This window comes from Diabrotica virgifera, chromosome 3, assembly GCF_917563875.1.
Source record: "Diabrotica virgifera virgifera chromosome 3, PGI_DIABVI_V3a".
Lineage (NCBI taxonomy): Eukaryota > Metazoa > Arthropoda > Insecta > Coleoptera > Chrysomelidae > Diabrotica > Diabrotica virgifera.
In genome coordinates, this window is record NC_065445.1 from 113,786,493 (window position 1) to 113,810,385 (window position 23,893).

The window sequence follows — 23,893 nt, forward strand, 5'->3', positions numbered from 1 at the left end:
TCTGAAAGAAGAATTATGGTGGAGAAAGGCACGATCGTGGATGCGACGGCAGGTATTCCCCAGGGATCTGTCTTGGGCCCGACGCTATGGAATCTAGCATATGACGGGATTCTGAACTGCGAATATGGAGAGGGTACGTCTCCCTTCGCATTTGCAGACGATCTCGCTGTGCTGGTAGTGGCGCGGGACGAGCCAGATCTTAAATACCGGGTACGGAAAGCAGGCGGCGTCGTGAAGAATTGGATGACACAGCATGGACTGAAACTCGCGGCAGAGAAGACCGAGGCCATCATTCTGAAGGGGAAAAGGAACAGGCAAAGTGTGGAGCTACAATGTGCAGGAGCGTGTCTAACACCCAAGAAACACGTAAAGTACCTAGGAGTGATGTTGCACCAGAATGGAAAATGGGGGGAGCACGTGCAGGTGGTGACCCGAAATGCTGCAAACAGTGCGGCTGCGTTGGGGAGGGTGATGCCCAACTTTGGAGGACCCAAATCCGAAAGGAGGAGGGCCTTGCACGGTGTTGTGCAGTCGATCGTCCTCTATGCAGCCCCAGTCTGGAGTGAGGCGGTAGGGATACGGGCCTACAGGGGGCTCATTACACGAGTGGACAGAACAAGTCTGCTGCGAGTGGCATGCGCCTACAGGACTGTGTCTGCCGCAGCCTTGTGGGCCATCACTGGATATGTTCCACTGCATGTGTTGGTAGTAGAAAGAAAAGAACTGTATGAGAGAAGAGACCTTGAGCTTACTATGGCCGAGAGAAGACAGGAAAGAGAAAGGTCAATTGAAAGATGGCAGCAAGAATGGAACAACATGGAGCATGTGGCACAGTGGACAAAGATGTTGCTTCCTAACTTAAAGGATTGGATGGACTGTGGTCACAGGCGACTGGACTATTTCCTGACGCAGGTGCTCACAGGACACGGGTGTTTTAGAGCCTACCTCTCTAGGTTTGGAAAGGCTGACACTGACGAATGTCTATACTGCAGACACCCGGACACTGTTACACATACCATGCTAGAGTGCAACAGATGGATAGTAGAAAGAAATAGAATGGTAAGAGAGACAGGTGTGAATTTTTTGACAGTGCGAGAAATGATTGAGAGAATGATTGAAAATAAAACTGGTTGGACTAGCATACACAACTATATCCGTGTAGTGATCAAGAAGAAAGAAGAGGAGGAAAAACAGCTGTACCAACGATATAGGTGAGAGGGAAATATATGGCGAGTAGAAGGCAGAGGGAATAAGTTTTGACGAGAGGCGAATAAGTGAGATATATTGTATGAGACAGACTGTGGGAAAGAAGCTCTAATAAAAAAAAAGCCCTATCTTGGGACCAAAAAAAGGGGGAACGGGGAAAATGAAGGGCCTCCTTGCTTACAATCTGTGGATAAATGAAGGTAAAGTGCTTCGGAAGCGATGTCGACCTTGCAGCGGCCATTCCGTTTTCGGAGCGCTGGATGACAGAGGAGGGTCTGGTTTAGCAGGTAGGCATTCGGCGTAGCCTCGGCGACGAGAGAGCGTTTTAAAGCACCTCGGGAACTATCGCTGGTACTACGAAGAATGAATCCTGCACTAAGGTCAGTCAGGCGGCGTTCTGGACTGAGGTGTCTTTTGAAGATTCCAGACCCCCCCTCTTTAAAGACGAAAAAAAAAAGTTCTTTTGAAAATAAAAATGCAACACGTTAGATTTTAATAATAAATACACATTATTTAGTGTGTTTATACCTAATACAGAAATAAATCTAGTTTTAAATATAGTAGGTACATAGAGACTTGTAACTTTTTGCATTGTATTTAGGATTAGGATGACGTCTTGTAACAAGTCTACAATAAAAAAATAGGTGGAAATGCATTCTTACATTTTAAAGTGTATAAAACGCATCGAAAAATGCATAAGCATGTTAAAATCAGTATATTAAGGGCCAGATTTTCTTATTTCGGGGTATTTGGGGTCACTGAACACGAATTTGCAATCAGAATCGACCTCCGAAGCACCTGGATGCCCAGGGTTACTGCTAAGGTACGTCATCTAGAGTTTCGAGGGTTTGTTTTTGGCACTTAATTGATGCAAAGAGATTACTCGAGATTATTGATATTGTGGAGCAGTAATGACAGAACAATTACATATCATTTATTTCTATCCATTAAATAGATCGGTGAAGGTCGTTATATCGGATCTTATACTTATACGAAATACTGAGAAATGCGATTCTCGATATGATTATCGGTACTCAAATACAAAAGTAATCAAAGTAACGAATACTTTAAATGATTACTTTATACAAAAGTAACGATTTGTAACGAATACTCATAAGTAACTATAATCAACATCACTACTGGCCTGGATTCATCACTGAGACTGTAGCGACCACATTTAAATTCGCAATACCAGCAGGAAATAGTTTACTGGTGTCATGCTTCATTCCCAAACATAGAAACCATTTTAGCGAGACATTGCTGTTGGTATAATCCTCTTCGAAATGTTCTCAGCTAAGATTAACAGTATCTAAAGACTTGTTGTATCGCCATGAAACTCTGGATTTATGTCAACAAAAGATTGAGGTTACATTTGTGGCGCCCTCTAAGCAGCTATACGCAAAACTAAAAAAGACTGCTGCTCTAATTCTTCACTATCATCATTACATGCTTATATTTGGTCAAGTTGGCATATAAATTCAGATTGCTAGTATTCTCTGACTTTTTATGGGCGCTGGCATCAATGTGTTTTAAAGCATTAATTTTTTTCTAATCCTGAGAAAACTAATAAGTATTTTTGAAAAATTTAAATGCAGAATGAAATATTGCATTATTACCGAAGGTCGAAAGTCCCTTAGAATAACCAAAAAGTTTCTTTTGAATGAGATATTTGAAATTAAAAATCACACTAAAGGACACCACACACGTCTTATGGAAAATATAATGTCACTCAAATGAAAAAAAATTTACATGAATATATTGGTCTCGAAATTTTATTAATTTCATATCATTGCGCCTAGTCTGAATTATTATTATTAACCCATTAGCGCCCAGCGTTACCATATGGTAACGTAAAACACATGATTTTTAAGAATTCTGCGGTATGTCCATGGAATTAGTCAGCCACATATTTTGAGAACTATCGTCTCTAGGAATACTTCAGGCACCCATAAAACGTAACGGATTCGTATTTTAGCATTTTCTCAACCGTCGAGAGATAATCATATGACAGTGTGGTTTAAATTTATAGAAAAAGATGGACGTCCGTTTTGCGTAAGCAATTTTTGATAGTCTTCTAGTAACTATATTTGCATATTTAAAAAAAAAACTAAGTTTATTATACCTAAACTTATTATAAATTGTTGTATTTTATCAACAATTAAATGTAGCGAATTCGGTAGGAATAGTCAAAGTACGCCGTTACCATATGGTTGCGGTGGGCGCTTACAGAGTCATAATCTTATTTTTTTTCAGTCGTGGATTTTTATTAGCAGAAGCGATAGTGTTACTGGTGCGATGGAAAGATAACTCTGTTGTTACAATAGCATCTACGAGTTGTGGTGGTTCAGCATTGGGCACGGTAAAAAGATTTTCTCATGAAGAAAAAGGCCACATTCAAGTAAGTCGACCTCACTATATTGCTGAATACAACAAAATATGGTGGGTACCGACTGGATGGATCAAGGTGTTTCAACCTATCAATTTGCAATTGATTAGCAATTTGCAGTAAAAAATGGTACTGGCAAATTGTAACATGGTTGTTGGATGTTGCAGTCCATAATTCATGGCATTTATATAAAAAAAATAAAACAAAATATATCCTTGCTATTGTTTAGGAGATAATTGGCCCAAGTTCTTCTCGCAAGATATGGAAGTCGTCCCTTATATACAGGAAGACCTAGTCTACATAGACAGAACTTGCCAGATCTTCGTTTTGATCGCTTCGACCATTTGTTACATCAAGCAGTAGAAGACGATGTGCTGGAGACAGATGTGTAACATCTGGATGAACAATGTGTAAAAAATGCAATGTTGGTTTGTGTGTTAATTGTTTTATAGGATACCACACCAGACGATGAAAATATTCTCAAATAAATATTTAAAAAAAATTAAAAAATTTGTAACACCATATAATTTGTTTAAAAAAAGACAGGAAACCGAAAAACTTGTTTTTTTGGATTAAATTATTAACATTTTCATCAAATTGACCTTAAAAGTAAAGATTTTTAAATAAAAAAAAACTTGGGCGTTAATGGGTTAACGGCGTAAATTGATATAAATAAATCTAAAATCAAATGGGAATTTAAACAATTCAAAGAGAGAAAAGATTTTCGGTATCGCCACTTTATAAATCTTTAAGGCAGAGGCTTACAGATAGGTAATTACAGTAGGTATAATTTGACCAGGCGTACAAAAGTATAATAATATTTATGAATGACAATTTTATGGACTTCTTGCTAAACTTTATTACAATTTTGTGATTTTGCTAAACTTTATTACAATTTACGCCGTTAATAATGATAATTCAGAGTTGGCGCAATGATATGAAATTAATAAAGTTTCGAGACCAATCCATTCATGTAAATTTTATTTCATTTGAGTGACATTATATTTTTTATAAGATGTGTGCGGTGACCTTTTATCTTTTTTTCACCATTGTAACTTATTAAAATAAACATAGAAGTTTTCAGGGACTTTCAGCCCTGATGCAATCTTTCATTCTGCGATTAAATTTTTCAAAAATACTTATAGTTTTCTCAGGATTCGTAAAAACTGAATACATTTAAAACACATTGGTGCGAACTTTTGCGCCTACGGTCTTAATGTATTTTATTGTAGTTTTTTTATTCATGGATGACTTGATTCATGTTTTAAATTTTTTAGGTAAGTATGTGGCCAATGGGTAAAATAATGGGAGGAACAGGTATGCTTAACAACATGATTTATGTAAGAGGATATCCTGAAGACTTTAATCATTGGTTCAAAGATAAAGAAGGATATGAATTTTTCAAAGATATTTTACCTTACTTTAAGCGCTTAGAAGAGTGGGACTATAAAGGTGGAGTAAAACTATCAGTCCATTACATTAGAAAATGATCATCAATTTATTATTTTCTTTTAGTTTCAAGTTTTACTTTTTTTATCCTCATTCAAGGTAGATTAGTACTCTTTTTTATTATTTTTTTTATAGTATATTGATATGTTTGTCTCCTTACAGAGTGTCCTTATATTTATATTTTTATGATCTACTTTTATTTTCCACTAAATTTGCAATAATAGATGTACCACAAAATACTTTTCTTCTTACGTTTTCTTCCTAGAACTCTACGGCCCTCTATTTTACCTTTATGGATCAGTTGTAATGTTTTATATTGATTTGCCCCCATAAGACATTTTGCGATAGATTACCCACCTATCTACAAGCTAGCTATTAGGTAATCTTCTTCTTCTTCTAATGGTGCTACAACCCTTTAGCTATACTCTACTAGCTACTTAGCTACTATAATATACTTACCGTTGCACATCAACGGCGTTATAGCCCGTGACGTCACATAATACCAACACGAAATATTTAGGCGGTAGGTGTGTTATTTTTTAGAATCATTTTGCCGAGTACACTGGAATTACAGCCACTAGACATAATTTATTATATACGCGTAGAAATAATATTTGAAGATTTCTGTTAATGTTATATATATATATATATATATATATATATATATATATATATATATATATATATATATATATATATATATACATATATAACATTAACAGAAATCTATATATAATGTTCTTGAACTCCTAAGTGGAGCATAGAGCTTCAGTGAAAACGCGCCATCGGGTTCTATTTTGCGCTAGGGCCTTCACCTCATTCCAAGACTTTCCTTGACTTCTTATCTCGTCCATGATGGATCTTCTCCAAGTTTGTGCTGGGCGACCTCTTTTTCTCTTTCCCTGGGGATTCCACTCTAGGGCATTTTTTGCAATACTGGAACTATCTTTTCGGAGTGTGTGACCTATCCACCCCCACTTTCTGTATTTTATTTCATTTTCTACCCTCTTTTGTTGGGTCAGGTGTAGCAGATCTTCGTTTCTGATGGTGTTTGGCCAGAAAATACGAACAATTCTTCGTAGACATTTGTTAACAAAGACCTGCAATTTGTCTGTAAGGTATTTTGTCACTTTCCAGGTTTCACATCCATAGAGTAGAACAGACATAACATTTGACTGGAATATTCGGATCTTTGTCCTTGTAGTATATTCTTCAGACCTCCAAACAGGGTTAAGCATGCTGAAAGCTTGTTGAGCTTTTCGTATCCTCATACGAATATCGTCTTCTGTACCTCCGCTTTCTGTTATGACACTTCCAAGGTACGTGAAGTTCTCCACATTTTCAATCTGCTTGTTGTCGATATTAAATAGCGTGTTGTTTAGCGCACATTTGTTCGGAACACACTGTAACTGTAATCGAACGAAGGTGATATTTTGGCATAAATTTAACATTTATTTGACAGTTACGGTCATGACACTTCATATTTGTTTTTATTCTTTACTATAATTATTTGTTTTATTATATTTACTGTTTTTATTATTTACTTTAACGTAAGATTATAACTTAATTCTTGTTTTCTATTTCTAAAGTTTTTACTTATTTACATTGAATATTAATTTGTTTCGTTGTGACACTTCCGAAAAAATTATGTGATATTATACTTATTTGATTTAAAATGAATTCAAGCATTTTTTGTAATTGGGCAACAATGTAAACTTAGACCTCTGACGTAGATAATGACGTGCAACGGTAAGTATATTAGACGGACTGTAGGTAATATAATTAACTATAATAGTGGTGCTGATTTTGGCTATGTTTTTGCGTTTTGCATACCACCGCAAATAATAATATGTACCACCAGTGGTACATGCACCACAGATTGAGAACCGCTTGCATATAAAATAATATCAGGCTATCTGCATGCTCATTTTAAGATCATTAAAGATACTCTGTGAACAAAACCATAAGATGCCATATATATATATATATATATATATATATATATATATATATATATATATATATATATATAGTGCAGGCCCTGGAAGTATTTGAGTATGAAAATCTTGAGGACCGGCAACTATGTTCGGATTCTTTTACCTGAGACCTTGAACAATGAAAAACTGAATCTTGCCAGAAGATGCGATGTTGCCTTGTTATCCCCTCCCACCCCCTATGTTACAGGCAGATAAAAACGATTTTTCGCAAAAAAAACATTTTTTTTTTTGTATTTTTTGGGTCATTCTCAGCAAAAAATGTTTTTGCAAGTTTATTCGTAAAATGAGTAGTTTTCGAGATAAACGCGGTTAAACTTTAAAAAAATCGATAAATTGCTATGTTTGAGCCCGAATAACTTTTGATTAAAAAACAAAATAGCAATTCTGCTTGCAGAATTTTAAAGTTCAAGTCAAATTATACCGGTTTTGATTATTGTATTGTTAAACAAAGCTATAAACAAACAGTGTTTTAGCGTTTTGTCGCATGGCCGCACCGCGCCAAGGAAGTCCTACCTAGTCGGTTCCATTCAGTTTTAATCCTTGGCGCGGTGCGGACATGCGACAAAACGCTCAAATACTGTTTGTTTATAGCTTTGTTTAACAATAAAATAATTAATTTTTAGCAATGTAAATAATCAAAACCGGTATAATTTGACTTGAACTTTCAAATGCTGCAAGTAGAATTGCTATTTTAGTTTTTAATCAAAAGTTATTCGGGCTCAAAAATTGCAATTTTTGGATTTTTTTTAAGTTTAACCGCGTTTATCTCGAAAACTATGCATTTTACGAAAAAACTTGTACAAAGATTTTTTGCTTAGAATGACCCAAAAAATATAAAACAATGTTTTCTTTGTGAAAAATCGTTTTTTATCTGCCCGTAACATAGGGGGGAGGGAAGGGGTAACAAGGCACCATCGCACCTTTCGACAACATTCAGTTTTTCATGGTTCAAGGTCTCAGGTAAAAGAATCTGAACATAGTTGCCGGTTCTCAAGTTTTGCATACTCAAATACTTCCAGGGCCCGGTCTAATACCAATCATCTAAATTATAGATGAAAAGCAGACTCCAAGAACTATTATTATATATTTTATAATGGTAGGGGAGCCCAAGAGGGATTTTTGAGGGTTGCTCGAGCACACTAGAAAATCACATGGGGAGAAACCTTGTACCCTGTAAATGTACCCCTACCATATATTATATGAATTCTTAAGAGGGGCGTGCGTAGGGGGCAGTCTGTAAAAAAAAATTAAAGCACTCGCGGGAGTTTCGACAGAAGTGAAAACTTCTGGCGAACCAAGCGTCTTCGTGTACACACACTATGCCTCTTCCAACCTTTATAACTTCGGTCGAACTTATAGGCAATTCAACTTATAGTATATAAATTATAGGGGAGTGCAATTAGAACGAAAAGATACAATGTTTCGGAAAAAATCAAACAAGGTTATATTTTTCTAAAACTTTTTTTGTTAGTTTATAAATATGTTAAAATAAAAAGTTCTACTCACAGATTTTGCCGCTAATTGTTTATTAATTGTTTAAACAATAACAATTGTTTTGTATAAATAATGTTAAGAATATGGGTGAATTCAACATTTTATTTTGATAAAAAATGTTTTTATTTTAGTTTTGATTATGCAGAACCCGAATCTGACATTACAATTTGCAAATTCAAAATGGCGGATTCAAAATGGCGGATTTTTTCCTAAAAATCCTTAAGGTAGTTGTAAAATCCAAATTTTTTTATAGAACGTGTTTGTTTACATATATGTGGATATTTTTGAGAGGTTGCTGAACCTGAATGAAATTTTGATAATTTAAATTAAAAAATGGCAGATCCAAAATGGCGGATAACTTAAAAAATAGTTGTAATATCATAATTTCTTTACCAAATGTATTTATTTCTACATATATTTATTTTTGAGAGCTTTGATAAACCTAACTTAAATGTTAACATTATAAACTATAAAATAGCGGATCCAAAATGCGAATTTTCTAAAAAGAACATAAAAAAGAACATTTTTATAAAACATTTATTGTCTTTATTTTTAACGGGTTGTTGAATCTGAATTAAAGATTAAAACTTTAAATTTCAAAATGGCAGATCCAAAATGGCGGATATTTAAATTAAAAACAAGTAGAATCCAATCAAACAAATATGGAATTTCATTCTTAAAAAAAAAAAAGATAAACAAATAATTTTTCACAATAATATTAAAAATTAAAATGTATTAGAAAGAATATTAAAAAAAACAAATTTTCGATTAGAAGGATATAATTACATATTGGAACATAGTTTTTAATTCCAAACAACTTTTCTTTATACAAATTTTAGATATTGTGAAATATAAAGGTACTTTACTCGTGAGTGAAATTCATATTTTTTAACATACCTCGTACAAAATTAACAAAATTTGATATTTGATGGTTGCATCTTATGTTATATACGATGCAGAGTATTTTATAAAGTATAACTTTTTTTCGTAAAACTGATATTAAAAAAGTTATCAATAGGTTCCAAGTTACGCAGACATACTCTATAAGAGCTAAAAAAAATTTTTTTTGTTAAACATTTATTATTGTTGAAGCTTATTATTAAATGTATTTTAGGTAAGTTTTACAGAAAAAAGTTTTGATCACTCTGTATATACATTTTTTCAGCTGGTAATTTTCGGTTTTTGTATTACATTTTTCTTATCTTTCTTAGTTTTCTCAAAAATAAATTGTTTATTTCATTTTTAAACTAAAATAATTCAGTGATTTTTAAAGATTACATTCCAAGCTTTAAAAAAATAGCAAAAAAATTGTTTTAGATTTATTCAAACTTGAGTAATACCGTCTTAAAGTGGTGGGAATTCTGTAAAACTACGAAGTTTTCAAAAATTACATTTTTTGAGACATCGTATTATTTGAATTAAATTTTTGAGATTTTTTTTGAATGAAACATCGTTTAGTAAGATCATTGAGAGGTAAGTTGTGCAAATTTGAGAGTTTTATAAGTAAAATTGTATTAGCTACACATTTTTAAATCATTTTTAAACAAAATTCATGTAAGGCTCGCTTTCCGCCCACACCGTACTTCTGTCCATACATTTTATTTCTTTATATTACAACCATAATATAGCTTATTTCATCCTCTTTCATGTCCAATTTGTAAAATTTCTTTTGGTCCATTAGTTAAAGAATTACATTAAAAAAACTCAACCGTGCAATTCTTCCAACGCTAGTTTACAGTGCGCCAATATGTGTGAGAAGGGTGACTTTAGTGTTATAAATAAAAAATTACAGAAGCTAGAGATTTAATTTTAGGAAAATCTTTATATAAGGTTTTTTTTGTAAAATTTTCTGAATTTTTCAATGGTCAAGTCAATTTTTTTCTAAAAATTATATTTTCGGAGTTATTAAAAAAAACATCTAACTTCGCTGTTCATTTGTTTAATAAAAAATGAAGCACCCACTTCTCGAGTAGAACTTTTTGATATGTTGTTTATTAAACATTTCTTAATGAAATTACAAAAAGTTTTATCTTGTTTGATTTTTTCCGAAGTGAAAATCTAAATGCACTCCCCTATTACTAATATCTCGCCGTAGCGTTGCCGGTCGTGACCTCATCCAAATGATTTTTCCCCATCCAAACATAAGTGCTATACCTATATTATATACGAGTTGCGTACGTCCTAAGCTATTTATGTATATATACACACATAATATTAATACGTACAAAATTTATTTCGGCGAAGTGATGACGGTCGCAAATCCAATGTTTTTCTCCCATCCAAAAAGTGCACAACATCCCTAAAGAAGTTTTCACTTCAAAAATTTATTTCGCCGAAGCGGTAAAGGTCGCGATAGCGGCAGCTAATTCAATACTTTTTCCCCATCTAAAAAGTGCACAACGTTCCTAAAGAAGTTTTCACTTCAAAAATTTATTTCCCCGAAGCGATGATGGTCGCGACGACGGCCGCTAATTCAATAGATTTTTCCCATCTAAAAAGTGCACAACGTCGAGATGTCGGTCGCTAGCGATGACGATCGAGATGTCGGTCGCTAATTCAATACTTTTTCCCCATCTAAATAGTGCACAACGTCCCTAAAGCAGTTTTCACTTTAAAAATTATCGAATTAAAAAAACTTGAAAAACCTCAAATTAAGACAACGTGAATTTTTGAAGTGAAAACTTCCTTAGGGACGTTGTGCACTTTTTGGATGGGAAAAGAGTATTGAATTTGCAACCGTCATCACCTCGCCGAAATAAATTTTGTACGTATATATTTATATTATGTGTATGTATACATAAATAGCAGAGGACATACGCAACGCGTATATAATATAGGCATATCACTTCTTTTTGGATGGGGAAAAAGCGTTGAGCTCATAATTGATATACTATAAGAAGTTTTTACTTCTGTCGGCACTCCAACTAGTGTCCTAATTTTTTTTTTTTTAAATTTAAGTACTTCTATACTATTTATATATACATACACATAATAAATATAGGTACGTACAAAATTTATTTCGCCGAAGAGATGACGGTCCCCTTATTTTGTATTTATTGCTATTTTGCAGAAAGGGTAATAACTTAAGACATTTTTAACCAGTCGTATATCGTACAAAATTCAATTATCTTTATCTTATTTCCCTACGACTTTGTTCCAAAATGAATTGTTTTAAAGTTATAAGCAAAGGAAGTAGTAAAAATCTATGTTTTTCGAAATTTTTAAATATTTTAATTTTTTTATTAATGTTCCGGGCATATTTGAGAAGAAGCATAAGTCAATTATTATTATTGAAGTTGTCACCTAACTTTATCTGCAATAATCCGATTGCCACCTCGCACATCCAAAAATAGACGTTTTTTCACAGATCTGCCCTGGTCTAACATAATATAGATACGTACAAAATTTATTTCGCCGAAGAGATGACGGTCGCGAAATAAATCCTTTTTCCTCATCCGAAAATAGGTTTTACATTTATTTTAAATTTAAATGCTTCTATAAAATTTATATATACATACACATAACATAATATATTATGTAATAAAATATATGTAAATATATATAAATAAATTTTGTACATATATACAGTGGAACCCCGATAAGTCGGCCCCCGATTACCCGGAAGTCCGGCTAACCCGGACCGATTTTCATCAGATAAACATTTTGATTTTCAATATTTTGTATTTTTCAATTTAATTTTGGCTTATTTCCCATCAAAATAGTTCATTATCAGACAAACCTTTCAACAATAAAAATGTATGTAATATAATATTTGAGATATAATGTGTACTTATGTGTGTAATTTGAACTATACGATATTAAAAATGACTCATAGCACACGCCGCAGAAACAACAGCCACCTGTCTGTAGTATCTATTCCTTTTTATTTCAAACTGTCAGCACTGTTTAGGAAAGACTATTTAAAAAATTCTTTTATAAACAATGGTCTTTAGTTTTCACTGTTTTTAAATAATAACATTACATCGTTGTACACTGTATTGTGTGACTTGTATTGTTCGCTTCCATTTGCTTACGTTTGTGTTTGGTGTTTTTTTTAGTAATTTTAATGAGTAGGTACTGTGCATATTTATAAATATATTTCATGTTATTTCAATTCTAACGGAGTTTATCTGTAAGTATACCGTATTTTATTAATTTTTACCATATTCTCCGGCTATCTCGGATTTTCGATAACCCGGATCGGTCGCGGTCCCGATTAATCCGAGTTATCGAGGTTCCACTGTAGTACATATATATGTACAAAATTTATTTCGCCGAAGCGATGACGGTCGCGATGATGGTCGCGAAATCAATTCTTTTCCCCATCCTCAAATAGGTTTTACATTTATTTTAAATACAAATACCTCGATACAATTTATATATACACTCACCGGCAGAGAAAACGGGCACCCCAAAAAATGGGTCATTTTTAATGTCTTGTATTTCCTAAACCTGATGTCCGATTTAAGTAATTTTTTTAATATGTTATAGCCTTATTCTTTATCAATATCGCTGTAATAATATTGTTGCTAGACAGGTACATTGTCATTGTATACAGGGTGTACGAATCAAACTGTGTTTTTTTCTCAAACTTTGGAACACCCTGTGGAATGTTCTAGCTTTTATAAAATACTGAAATTATAACCTAACTATAGCCTCAGGTTTTCTTAACATTCTGTTTTTTTATTCATTCGCTTATGTTGGATAATAAAAAAGTTAAGCACTTTAACAACTACCCCTGTTTTTCGTTAATACAGGGTGTTTTTAAATAAGTACGGCAAACTTTAAGGGGTAATTCTGCATGATAAAATAATGACAGTTTGCTTTATAAACGTATGCCCGAAAATGCTTCGTTTCCGAGATAGGGGGTGTTGAAATTATTCTTACAAACTGACGATTTATTTATTTCTCTAAAACGGTTTGTGATATGCAAATGAAATTTGGTAGATTTTAAGAGGTAGTTATTGCGCATGTTTTGGCATACAATTAAGAATTTTATATTCACCATTGGCGTGCATACGGGTATAAATATTTTAGATATATCCCGTATGCACGCCAATGGTGAATAAAAAATTCTCAATTGTATGTCAAAAAATGCGCAATCTCTTAAAATCTACCAAATTTCATTTGCATATCACAAACCGTTTTAGAGCAATAAATAAATCGTCAGTTTGTAAGAACAATTTCAACACCCCCTATCTCAGAAACGAAGTATTTGCGGGCATAAGTTTATAAAGCAAACTGTCATTATTTTATCATGCAGAATTACCCCTTAAAGCTTGCCGTACTTATTGAAAAACACCCTGTATTGACGAAAAACAGGGGTAGTTGTTAAAGTGCCTAACTTTTTTATTATCCAACATAAGCGAATGAATAAAAAAACAGAATGTTAAGAAAATGTGTGGCTATAGTTGGGTTTTAATTTTAGTATTTTATAAAAGCTAGAACATTCCACAGGGTGTTCCAAAGTTTGAGAAAAAAAACACAGTTTGATTCGTACACCCTGTATACAATGACAATGTACCTGTCTAGCAACAATATTATTACAGCGATATTGGTAAAGAATAAGGCTATAACATATTAAAAAAATTACTTAAATCGGACATCAGGTTTAGGAAATACAGGACATTAAAAATGACCCATTTTTTGGGGTGCCCGTTTTCTCTGCCGGTGAGTGTACATACACATAATATATAGCATAAGTGATGACGGTCGCAATGATGGTCGCGATGACGGACGCGAATTCAATGCTTTTCCCCTATACAAAAATCGCACAAAGTACCTACAGAAGTTTTCACTTCAGTGAATCTATCGAAGTCTATCGAATGACACCAAACACGACCCCCACGGAGGTGAGGTGAAGGGTTACTTTAAAATCTTAAATAGGAACCCCAAGTTGTTTATTGCAGGTTTCGATCCCTTACGTAAAAATAAGTAACTTTTATTCGAGACATTTTTTCGAATTATGGATAGATGGCGCTATAATCGGAAAAAACCCTTTTTTGTAAATGGAAAATTAAATTAAAAAAATGGAAAATCCCTAAAAATATGGAAAACTTAACTTTTTTGGTTTTAGGACCTAATCTTCACAACCCAATAGGTCCCCATGACTAAAAAATTAAGCATCCAAGGCTTCCCCACTATAATGGACATTGACAAGATTTCATAATAATGCACCACCTCAATCCTTCTACAACTTAATCAGTGGCAGATCTATGCGGGAAAATGGCGAAATTCTCCCCCCAACAAGGTCCAAAATAAAGAAAAAAAATTGTGGAAACAAAAATATATTAGCTGACATAGAATTTAAATCCATTGACAGGCAAATTTAACCCAATAAACCTGCTAGTTAGAAAAATTAAGGGAACTTAATGCATATACGTTATTATTTATGTCTTTTATGTAGTTTAGGTTTATCTTTTTTATGCACTTTACTATTTTCTTTTAAATAGCCTCTTTTTAGAACAATATCTTTTTTATATCTTGTTGGCGTTTCATTGGAGAAGCCCCCCAAAAGTTCTCCTCCAAGGCAAATGTCTAGATCCGCTACTATGCCACTGATCTTAATATGGGCACAATTTATTCAAATGTGTTTGCTTTGTTGTTTATTTTTGCGTTTTTAAATTTAATTATGATATTTTGTATACATACAGTATGGGGCAAATGAAAGGAATAAATTCGTTATTTCGTAAACTGGCGACTTTAAGGGAAAAATCCGAAATAGGTCGATTTTTATTTTTAAATTATGATATTTTGGCGTTTATGTCATACTAGTGACGTCATCCTTCTGGGCGTGATGACGTAATCAATGATTTTTTAAATGAGAAGATGTCTGGTTTCATCTGCTAGCTCACTTGAAAGGATATTTAATTCTCTATTGAGTAATATATCCATTTATATAATTACTTATTGGGACCGTGCAAGTTCGGCAAAGCGACCTCTATTTCTACGCTCTGTACTTTTATTCGCACTTTTAATTATATTGGCCAATTATATTAGTCCTGGTTGCTGGATAATTGTCAAGACCATAGTCCAAAAAAATAATAAGAAGAAAAAAATAAGATGCAGGTTATGTTTAGCAAACGTAAACAATTGTATGTAGTAAATAAAATCCGTTATTAAAATGCAGTATTGCAAGCAAAATACAATTAATTAAATTTATCTTTATATAATAATTGCATATCATATCAATATTGTGGAGCAATATATAATTTTTCTAAGTCAATGACAGAAGGTATGAAATATACGTCAATTTGACAATTTCAATTGACAATATGAATTATTTAAGATAGTTGCAATATTTCTCCGCGACTCGCGCACGGTCGTTTCTCGTTTCCCTTTCCAAGTACTTGCACACCGCGAATACAGGATGTCCAAAAAAAGTGTTTAAAGTTAAATTATTTGACAAAAAAAGAAGAATGTATTTAATTTATTTAATTCAAAATACATTTTATTACTGCCAGAAATCAGCAAAATGTGTTTGTTTCACAAATAAACATTGCTTTACGATTAAATTACATGTTTAAACTTCCAAGAAGCAAGTGGCTGGCGGGAGCTGGCTTGAACATTGAATTTAATCGAAAAGCAATGTTTTTTTATGAAATAAACATTTTTTCTGTTATCGGGCAACAGTAAAATGTATCTTCAATTAAATAAATTACATATAAATATTCTTCTTTTTTTGTCAAATAATTTAATTAAACATTTTTTTGACACCCTGTATAAATGTTTATATTACTGAATAGAGAATTGAATAGCCTTTCAAATGAGCTAGCACATGACCCCTATTCCTATTTAAAAAAATAATCGATTACGCCCAGATGGATGACGCCATTGGAATGACATACATATATGCTAAAATATCATAATTTACAAATACAAATCGACCTCTTCCAGGATTTTTTCTTATCGTCGCCGGTTTACGAAGTAACGAATTTATTCCTTTCATTTGGCCCATACTGTATACATATTTGCTGTACTTATATTGCCTATTTTTTCACTACCCCATTTAATGTCTTTGGTGTTTAATTTTGATTTTAGTTTTATTGGCTGTTACTTGTTTGTAAATGTATTTTAACACATGCCAACCTTCATAATTACAGTTTTTTTAGATAATTTTTTACGATTTTCAGGTAAAACTACTGCCTCAACTTATGTTAGTAACTTAACTTTTACCACAAAGTTAGCTGATTCAATATTAAATGCAGCCAAAGAATTAGGTTACCCATTATTAGATGAGACTGAAAATTGTATAAAAGGTGAGTTCCATTAATATATACAGTCCCTGGCCATATTATTATGACCACCTATGAATTTTTATAAAAATCAACTATTCCACTAAATACATTTTGTTTACAAATTATTTTTAAATTTAATTTTGTTATGTAATGTTAATGATATACATTAACTATAATATATTTAATAATAAACAGCAAAAAATATTTGAAAATATTACATATTTATATATTTTTTAATATTTTATTGAATTCCTGACCTTAATCCCATAGCAAATATTTGGGAGCTTTTAAAATGAGCAATTTCCAGTAAAAAGGTCACCAACAAATTTGTTTTGATTAAAGAACTAATAATCATTGGAACCACAATGACAAATTGAAGCAAAGTGAATTTAACTGCATTCAAACTGTGCCAAGACAGGTACATACTAGGGGTAATTAAAGTTACAGGGGGCTCAACAAAATATTAAAAAGCTATAAATATGCGATATTTTCAAATGTTTTATTGCTGTTTATTATTAAATTTATTATATATAGCAATAAAACATTTGAAAATATGCGATATTTATATATTTTTTAATATTTTGTTAAGCCCACTTTAACTTTGATTACCGCTAGTACCAGTCTGGCATACTTTGAATGCAGTTAAATTCACATTACTTCAATTTGTCATTGTGGTTCCAATGATATATTAGTACTTTAATCAAAACAATTTTGTTTGTGACCTTTTCACTGGAAATTTCTGGTTTTAAAAGCTCCCAAATATTTTCTATGTGATTAAGGTCAGGAATTCAACAAATTATTAAAAAATATATAAGTATGTAATATTTTCAAGTATTTTATTTCTGTTTATTATTAAATATATTATAGTTAATGCATAACATTGATATTACATAAAAATATTGAATTTAAAAATTATTTTTAAACAAAATGTACGTGGAATAGTTGATTTTTATAAAAATTCATAGGTGGTCATAATAATATGGCCAGGGACTGTAACTATAAAATTTATAAAAAATAGTAATTAGGGTTGGTTATGCATTAAACATTTCTTTGGTATATGTACTAATCTTTTCCAATAATTACACATTACAAACTTGGTTTCAAAAACAATGTCAGTATTATTGCATAGAAATGTATTCTCAAAATACAAAACGTTAACATGTTTTATTAATGAATGTTTTCTATTTTGAAAACGATTTTCGAAGTGGAAATCAAAACGTTAAAATAAATTTGTTTTAAAGTAAAAGTGTGGCGATTCCCAATAAATTTGACTGTTGGCATATATTTCAAATTCTGAAAAAGGCGACAGGTCAACTAAAAACAATAAGTTTGGCAACAATGTTGAACCTCTCTTCTTGAGTTAGTTCCATTAGAAAATTTTTGACAAGATATTTGTGAGACCTAATATAGCTATGTCATTTTAAATAAATGTTTCTCGCTTCTATGTAAAGTGAATACCTATGTTAAATTCTTTCTGAGTGCGTGTATATATTCCGGGATTTCAGGTGTACATACCAATCTGGAGAGATCTGTGGAGTGAGTAACACCAAGTCTCAAGCCTCCATTTCTTTAATAAGTGTGTCATGCCAGCTGATTTTTTTTAGGCTATTTTGTCGGCAGCTTATTTTTTGCTGTCGATTTGACGCAGCTATTTTGTCGCCAGCTATTTGGACACGACCCCGTTAGTAGGATCCTTTAATAATCGTACAACCAGATATTAACATACATACATACATAATCGAAAACATCTTATACCCGTAGGTGTTGAGGTGTACAACCTCTCTTAAATTTTTTCTACAAATTTACGCTGATCTATTCTGTCTCTAGCTAGTTCCTTCGACTCACTCCATGTCTTCCCTCTTTCTTCGAGAATATCGTTTATGCTTTTGTTCCATGTTTTTTTTTGGTCGTCCTCTACGGTTTTACCTATTTTTCTCGCTTCCCATATCTTCTTCACCTGTCTAGTTTCGTTCATTCTGATCATGTGTCCCCACCATTTCAGTTTCTTTTCTTCTGCTTAACCTTTAGTGATTTAGTTCCTAGCTCTTGTCTGATGTTTCCGTTTTTTTTCTGTCTGTTCTTCTAACACCCAGCACTTTCCTCAAGTATTTCATTTCACTTGCTTGCAGTCGCTTTGTTTGTTTTTCGTCGAGTACCCAGTTTTCTGCCCCGTAGGTTAATACAGGTTGGTACACTGTTTGGTATACGATCATTTTTGTTTTTGTTGTTATTTCTTTTCTGTTCAAGAAATTTTTGTATAGTGCATGCTATCTTCTAGTTGCTAGATTTAATCTGGTAGCAATCTCGTCTTCTTGTGTCCCTTTATTATTCAAAGTTATCCCTAAATACTTGAATACTTCGATCCTATTTCCTTCAATGTTAATGTTTATTTTTGAATTTTTTTTGTTACTACCATCACTTTAGTTTTCTCTTTTAGTTTACTCTTAAGTTGTATGATTTTAATTCTTCTGTCCACATTGCCATGTTATTTTGAAGGTCTTTTTCTGCTTTTGCTATAGTCTGTAAAATACACATGCTTCTACTTTGACTACTTGCATGTTTCTGTATCCTGCAATATATTTTTCTGTTTTTGGCCAGCAAGCTTTTATTACTTCGTCGATCACGCTTATAAACAATAATGGGCTCAATACACCACCCTGTCTGACTCCATCGATATTTTTGAAGATTTTTGAAGCTGTTTCTCGTTCTTGCTTGGTTGTTAGTATTTTCATACAGACTACATACCATCTTCAACAGTTCTTCTCTAGACTCTGCCAGATTCCTGTCTTGTCCATCATATCAAACGCCTTTTCCATATCTAATAATGCCAAATAGATTTCTTCATTTTTGACTATAGCTTTTTCAGTTATTTGTTGCAAAGTAAAATTGTGGCCTTGTACACTGTGCGCTGGTCTAAATCCACTTTGTGCATCTGCTAGTCTTGGTTCTACCATCTTACGTAATTAACTTTCTATTAATATTTCGTATGCTTTTAGTCCTGCGCATAAGAGAGATATTCCTTTATAATTTTCGCAAACCCTAGTATCTCCTTTCTTATGTATTGGCAAGATTGTTGCGATGTCCCTCTCCGATGGTATCTTTTTAGTTTTTCATGCCATATTTAGTATTTTCAGCAATTCTGTGTTTCCTTTTGGTCCTAGGAATTTTAATAATTCTGCATCTAGCTGATCACATCCTGGTGCTTTACCTACTTTAATTTTACTCAAAGCTTGCTCTAGTTCTTCCATATGTATTCCAGTTTCATTTGATTCGGTTTTGTTGTCGGCCTCATTTTTCTTTTCCTTAATCAATATTTTATTTTCACTATTTAGTAGCACTGTAAAATATTTTCTTCGTCTGTTATGATATTTTCCTGTTGAAGATCTTTTATTTGATTAAGATTTACTCTTTTTGGGTTTTTCATGTTTCTCAGTGTTAACTTCTTGTTCTCTTTACTATTTTCTTGCATTTTTCTTCCAAACTTTTCCCAGATATCCTTTTTTGCCTCTTTGATTATTTCTTTAACTTTATTTCTTTGTATTTTGTATATGTCAGTTTGTTGACTTCTACTTTGAAAATAATTTTTCTACAATTTTTTCATTTCTTTAACTTCTTTTTTGATATTTCCGTTACACCAGCTTGTTTCTTTCTTGGTATTACTATTTCTACTATATCCACATTTTTATCTTGCCACTTTTATTATTGAATCTTTGAATTTTTTTCATTTATCTTCTAAATTCGTCCTTTGTTCCTCCCTGTTACAGTTTTGTATTTGCTTTTCCGTTTCTTCCATATATCTTATCCTGATTTGTGGATCTCGCAGCTTATAGCTCTTTATTCGTTCTGTTGTGACACTTCCTGTGTCTCCACCCTTGTTGTTTAGTATTGCATTCTTTCTAATTTTACTAGGTAATGTTTCTACTAGTTTCTACTAGGTAATGGTCAGTGCCTGCTTCAAAACTTCTTTTGACTCTTACATCTCTAATTTGTTTTTTACAATACCTAGGTGTTATTACATAGTCTATTATCGAGCGTTCGTTTCGTGTGCGTACTTCTCTTGTTATTTTGTGGATCCACTTATGCTCGCAAAATGTATTGTTTATAGTCAAATCGTTATCGATGCAGAACTGTAGTAGTTTCTTTCCATTGGTGTTTATTGCATTTTCCCCATGTATACCTATTGCTCCCTGCCATTTTTATGATCATTTCCCACTCTGGCATTATAATCTCCCAGTATTATCAACATTCCTTCATAATCGTCAATTGTTTCTTGTAGTTGTGTCCAAAATTGATTCTTTACTTCAGCTTTGTCATCTTCTTCTGGTGCATATATATTATTACAAGCGTAGCTGTATTTTCGATACTTATATCTATTGTTACTTTTAGAATTCTGTCGTTTATACATTCCCAGCTTTTCAACTTCTCTATGTTATTTTTGGGAATCAGGCATGCTACTCCTGATTGGGCCTTATTTTCCTCTACTCCTGCATATAAACAAATTACCATCTTCTATCCATTGCATGCCCCGGCTTTTTTTCTTCGTCTCTGTAATAGCTACTGCTGTAAAATTTTGGTTTGTACATTGTTCTAGAATCTCCATTTCCTTGCCGTTTATTCCTCTGACCTTCCATTCTGCATTTCGTTTTTTCGGGGTTTGTGTTTTATTCATTTTTGATACTTCCTCTTCATTGTCATTATCCATTGCCGGGTCGTTATGCTGAGTATCCGTCCTTTGTTCTCTTTTCAGTTTTTTGGATTTGTGTTTTCCGTTTTATTATCATTTCCATTTTCTAGTACCTATAGGCCAGGGTAATAAGACAAAAATATACCCTGTTCGTGACACTTCAGCAGCCAGGGTACTGAATCGTTTTTTCGACAGGTAATACCTTTAGGAACAAATTATAACTATTTCCTGCGTAGGATCTGGCGGCCATTTTTATTTATAAACAATTAAATGGCATAAACAATTGCATTTTCCCCCTTTTTTTCAAATCAACGGAAAACAATGAAGCTTATGATTTTTTTAGTACAAATATCTTCGAGATTATGGAAAAAGCTTTAAAATGACGTATTACAACGTTTGATATACGCATTTAGTGTTAATATAATTGCGAAAAAAGGTCGGAATTGCAAAAAAAAATATTTTCTCAATAACTGTTGTAAAAATTAGTGTACAGCTTTGAAATTTTTGTCAAATGAGGGTTCTTTGGTGCTTAATATGTGATAAAAATTTCAAATCGATTCATTCAATTGTTTAAATTTTATTTAAATTGTTTATCCCAGAGAGCATTTTTTTTGCAATAACATAAGTCAGAAAAAAATGACAGAACCATTCCACAGGTGTCAAATGAAAGAGCATGAGCTACATTTTCAACATGGTTTAAAAAAGTGAATAAAAAATGCATTTATTAGTAATAAATAATTATGCAAAAGTATCGTCAATTTTTCTTTATAAAATTTTTAAATAACTTTTTTCAAAAAAATTAACTTTTTTACCCCGATTTAAGTGCACAACTACCAAGTAATGTTATCTATATCATAATTGATAAAAAATTGTAATAAATATGTATAATTTCTTATATAACAAAATAAAAAGTTTATAAGGAAAGATTTACGGTACTTTTGCATAATTATTTATTACTAATAAATGCATTTATTATTCGCTTTTTTAAACCAAGTTGAAAATATAGCTCATGCTCTTTCATTTGACACCCGTGGAATGGTTCTAACGTTATTTTCTTCTGACTTATGTTATTGCAAAAAAAATGCTCTCTGGGATAAACAATTTGAATAAAATTTAAACAATTGAATGAATCGCTTTGAAATTTTTATCACATATTAAGCACCAAAGAACCCTTATTTGACAAAAACTTCAAAGCTGTACACTAATTTTTACAACAGTTATTGCGAAAATATATTTTTTTTTGCAATTCCGACCTTTTTTCGCAATTATATTAACAATAAATGAGTATATCAAACTTTGTAAAACGTCATTTTAAAGCTTTTTCCATAATCTCGAAGATATTTGTATTAAAAAAAGCATAAGTTTTCCTGTTTTCCATTGATTTGAAAAAAAAGTGAAAAATGCCATTTTTTGACACTTAATTGTTTATAAATAAAAATGGCCGCCAGATCCTACGCAGGAAATAGTTACAATTTGCTCTTATAGGTATTACCTGTCGAAAAAACGCTTCAGTACCCTGTCTGTTCAAGTGTCATGGAAAAAACCTTATTACCCTGGACTACTATTCCTTTCTCATTGTTCCATGTCCATATTATATTTATCTACTAGGTATAAGCTTCTTATATTTCACTATAGCTGTGTTACCTTTTGTTCTTTCTTCTTTTGATTTTTGTCTGATTTGTCGTTGAATCTTTCGTTCGAAGTCAAATCTTCATCGACATAATCCTAGCTTCTCTTATTCTTCTTAGTTTATTTTTATTTGCTAGTATTTTTTGTTTCTCTTGGGTATTGTCTAGCTGTACTCTGTAAACTTCATTGTTTATTTTGGTTACTGCTGTTATTTTACTATCGATGTTCAGATACTTGTTTATGTAGCCTTCGACAGTGGCGGCTCGTAGTAATTTAAAATGGGTGTTCAATTAAGGAATGTAATTATAGGCACGGTGAATAAAAGCCGCGGGCAATTGCGGCACAGGCGAAAAATTTTTGGGGCCTCTCCCTTTTTTGTCTAAAGGACACCGCACACATTTTATGGAATATATAATGTTACTCAAATTCAATAAAACTTACATAAATAGATTCGTCTCAATTTAACGGTCATTTCGTATCATTGCGGCAACTCTTAATTATGATTAATTACAAAATTTTACACAATCGATAAGACCGGATAAAATGTAACCATTTTTTTTAACTTGGTCGTTAAAGTCTATTTTATATTGATTTCCCATACCCAGAATCTAATAATTGGTGAACATCAATATTGCCAATACCTGAGAGTTGCATTTCATTTTTAAATGAATTTGGGAAGATCCGTGTTTTTTAATTTTTGTCGATAAATGAGATAAATCCCGAACGCCCGTTTTTGTCCACTCTGAAGAAATAGTTTCATTTTTCGAAAGTACTAAACATGGAAAACAAAACAAAGAATGTAGTCTATCAC

At 32.5% G+C, this 23,893-nt stretch overlaps 1 protein-coding gene across 2 annotated transcripts in view; it reads left to right on the plus strand.

The window, feature by feature from the left end:
- The window catches only part of LOC114327433 (glucose dehydrogenase [FAD, quinone]), a 76,953-nt gene that overhangs the window by 23,848 nt on the left and 29,212 nt on the right, over positions 1-23,893 (plus strand). For both annotated transcript variants that reach the window (XM_028276055.2, XM_028276056.2), the window contains exons 3-4: positions 4,870-5,044; positions 16,665-16,790. In XM_028276055.2, the coding sequence (XP_028131856.1) occupies positions 4,870-5,044; positions 16,665-16,790 (301 nt within the window). The remainder of the gene's footprint in view (positions 1-4,869; positions 5,045-16,664; positions 16,791-23,893) is intronic.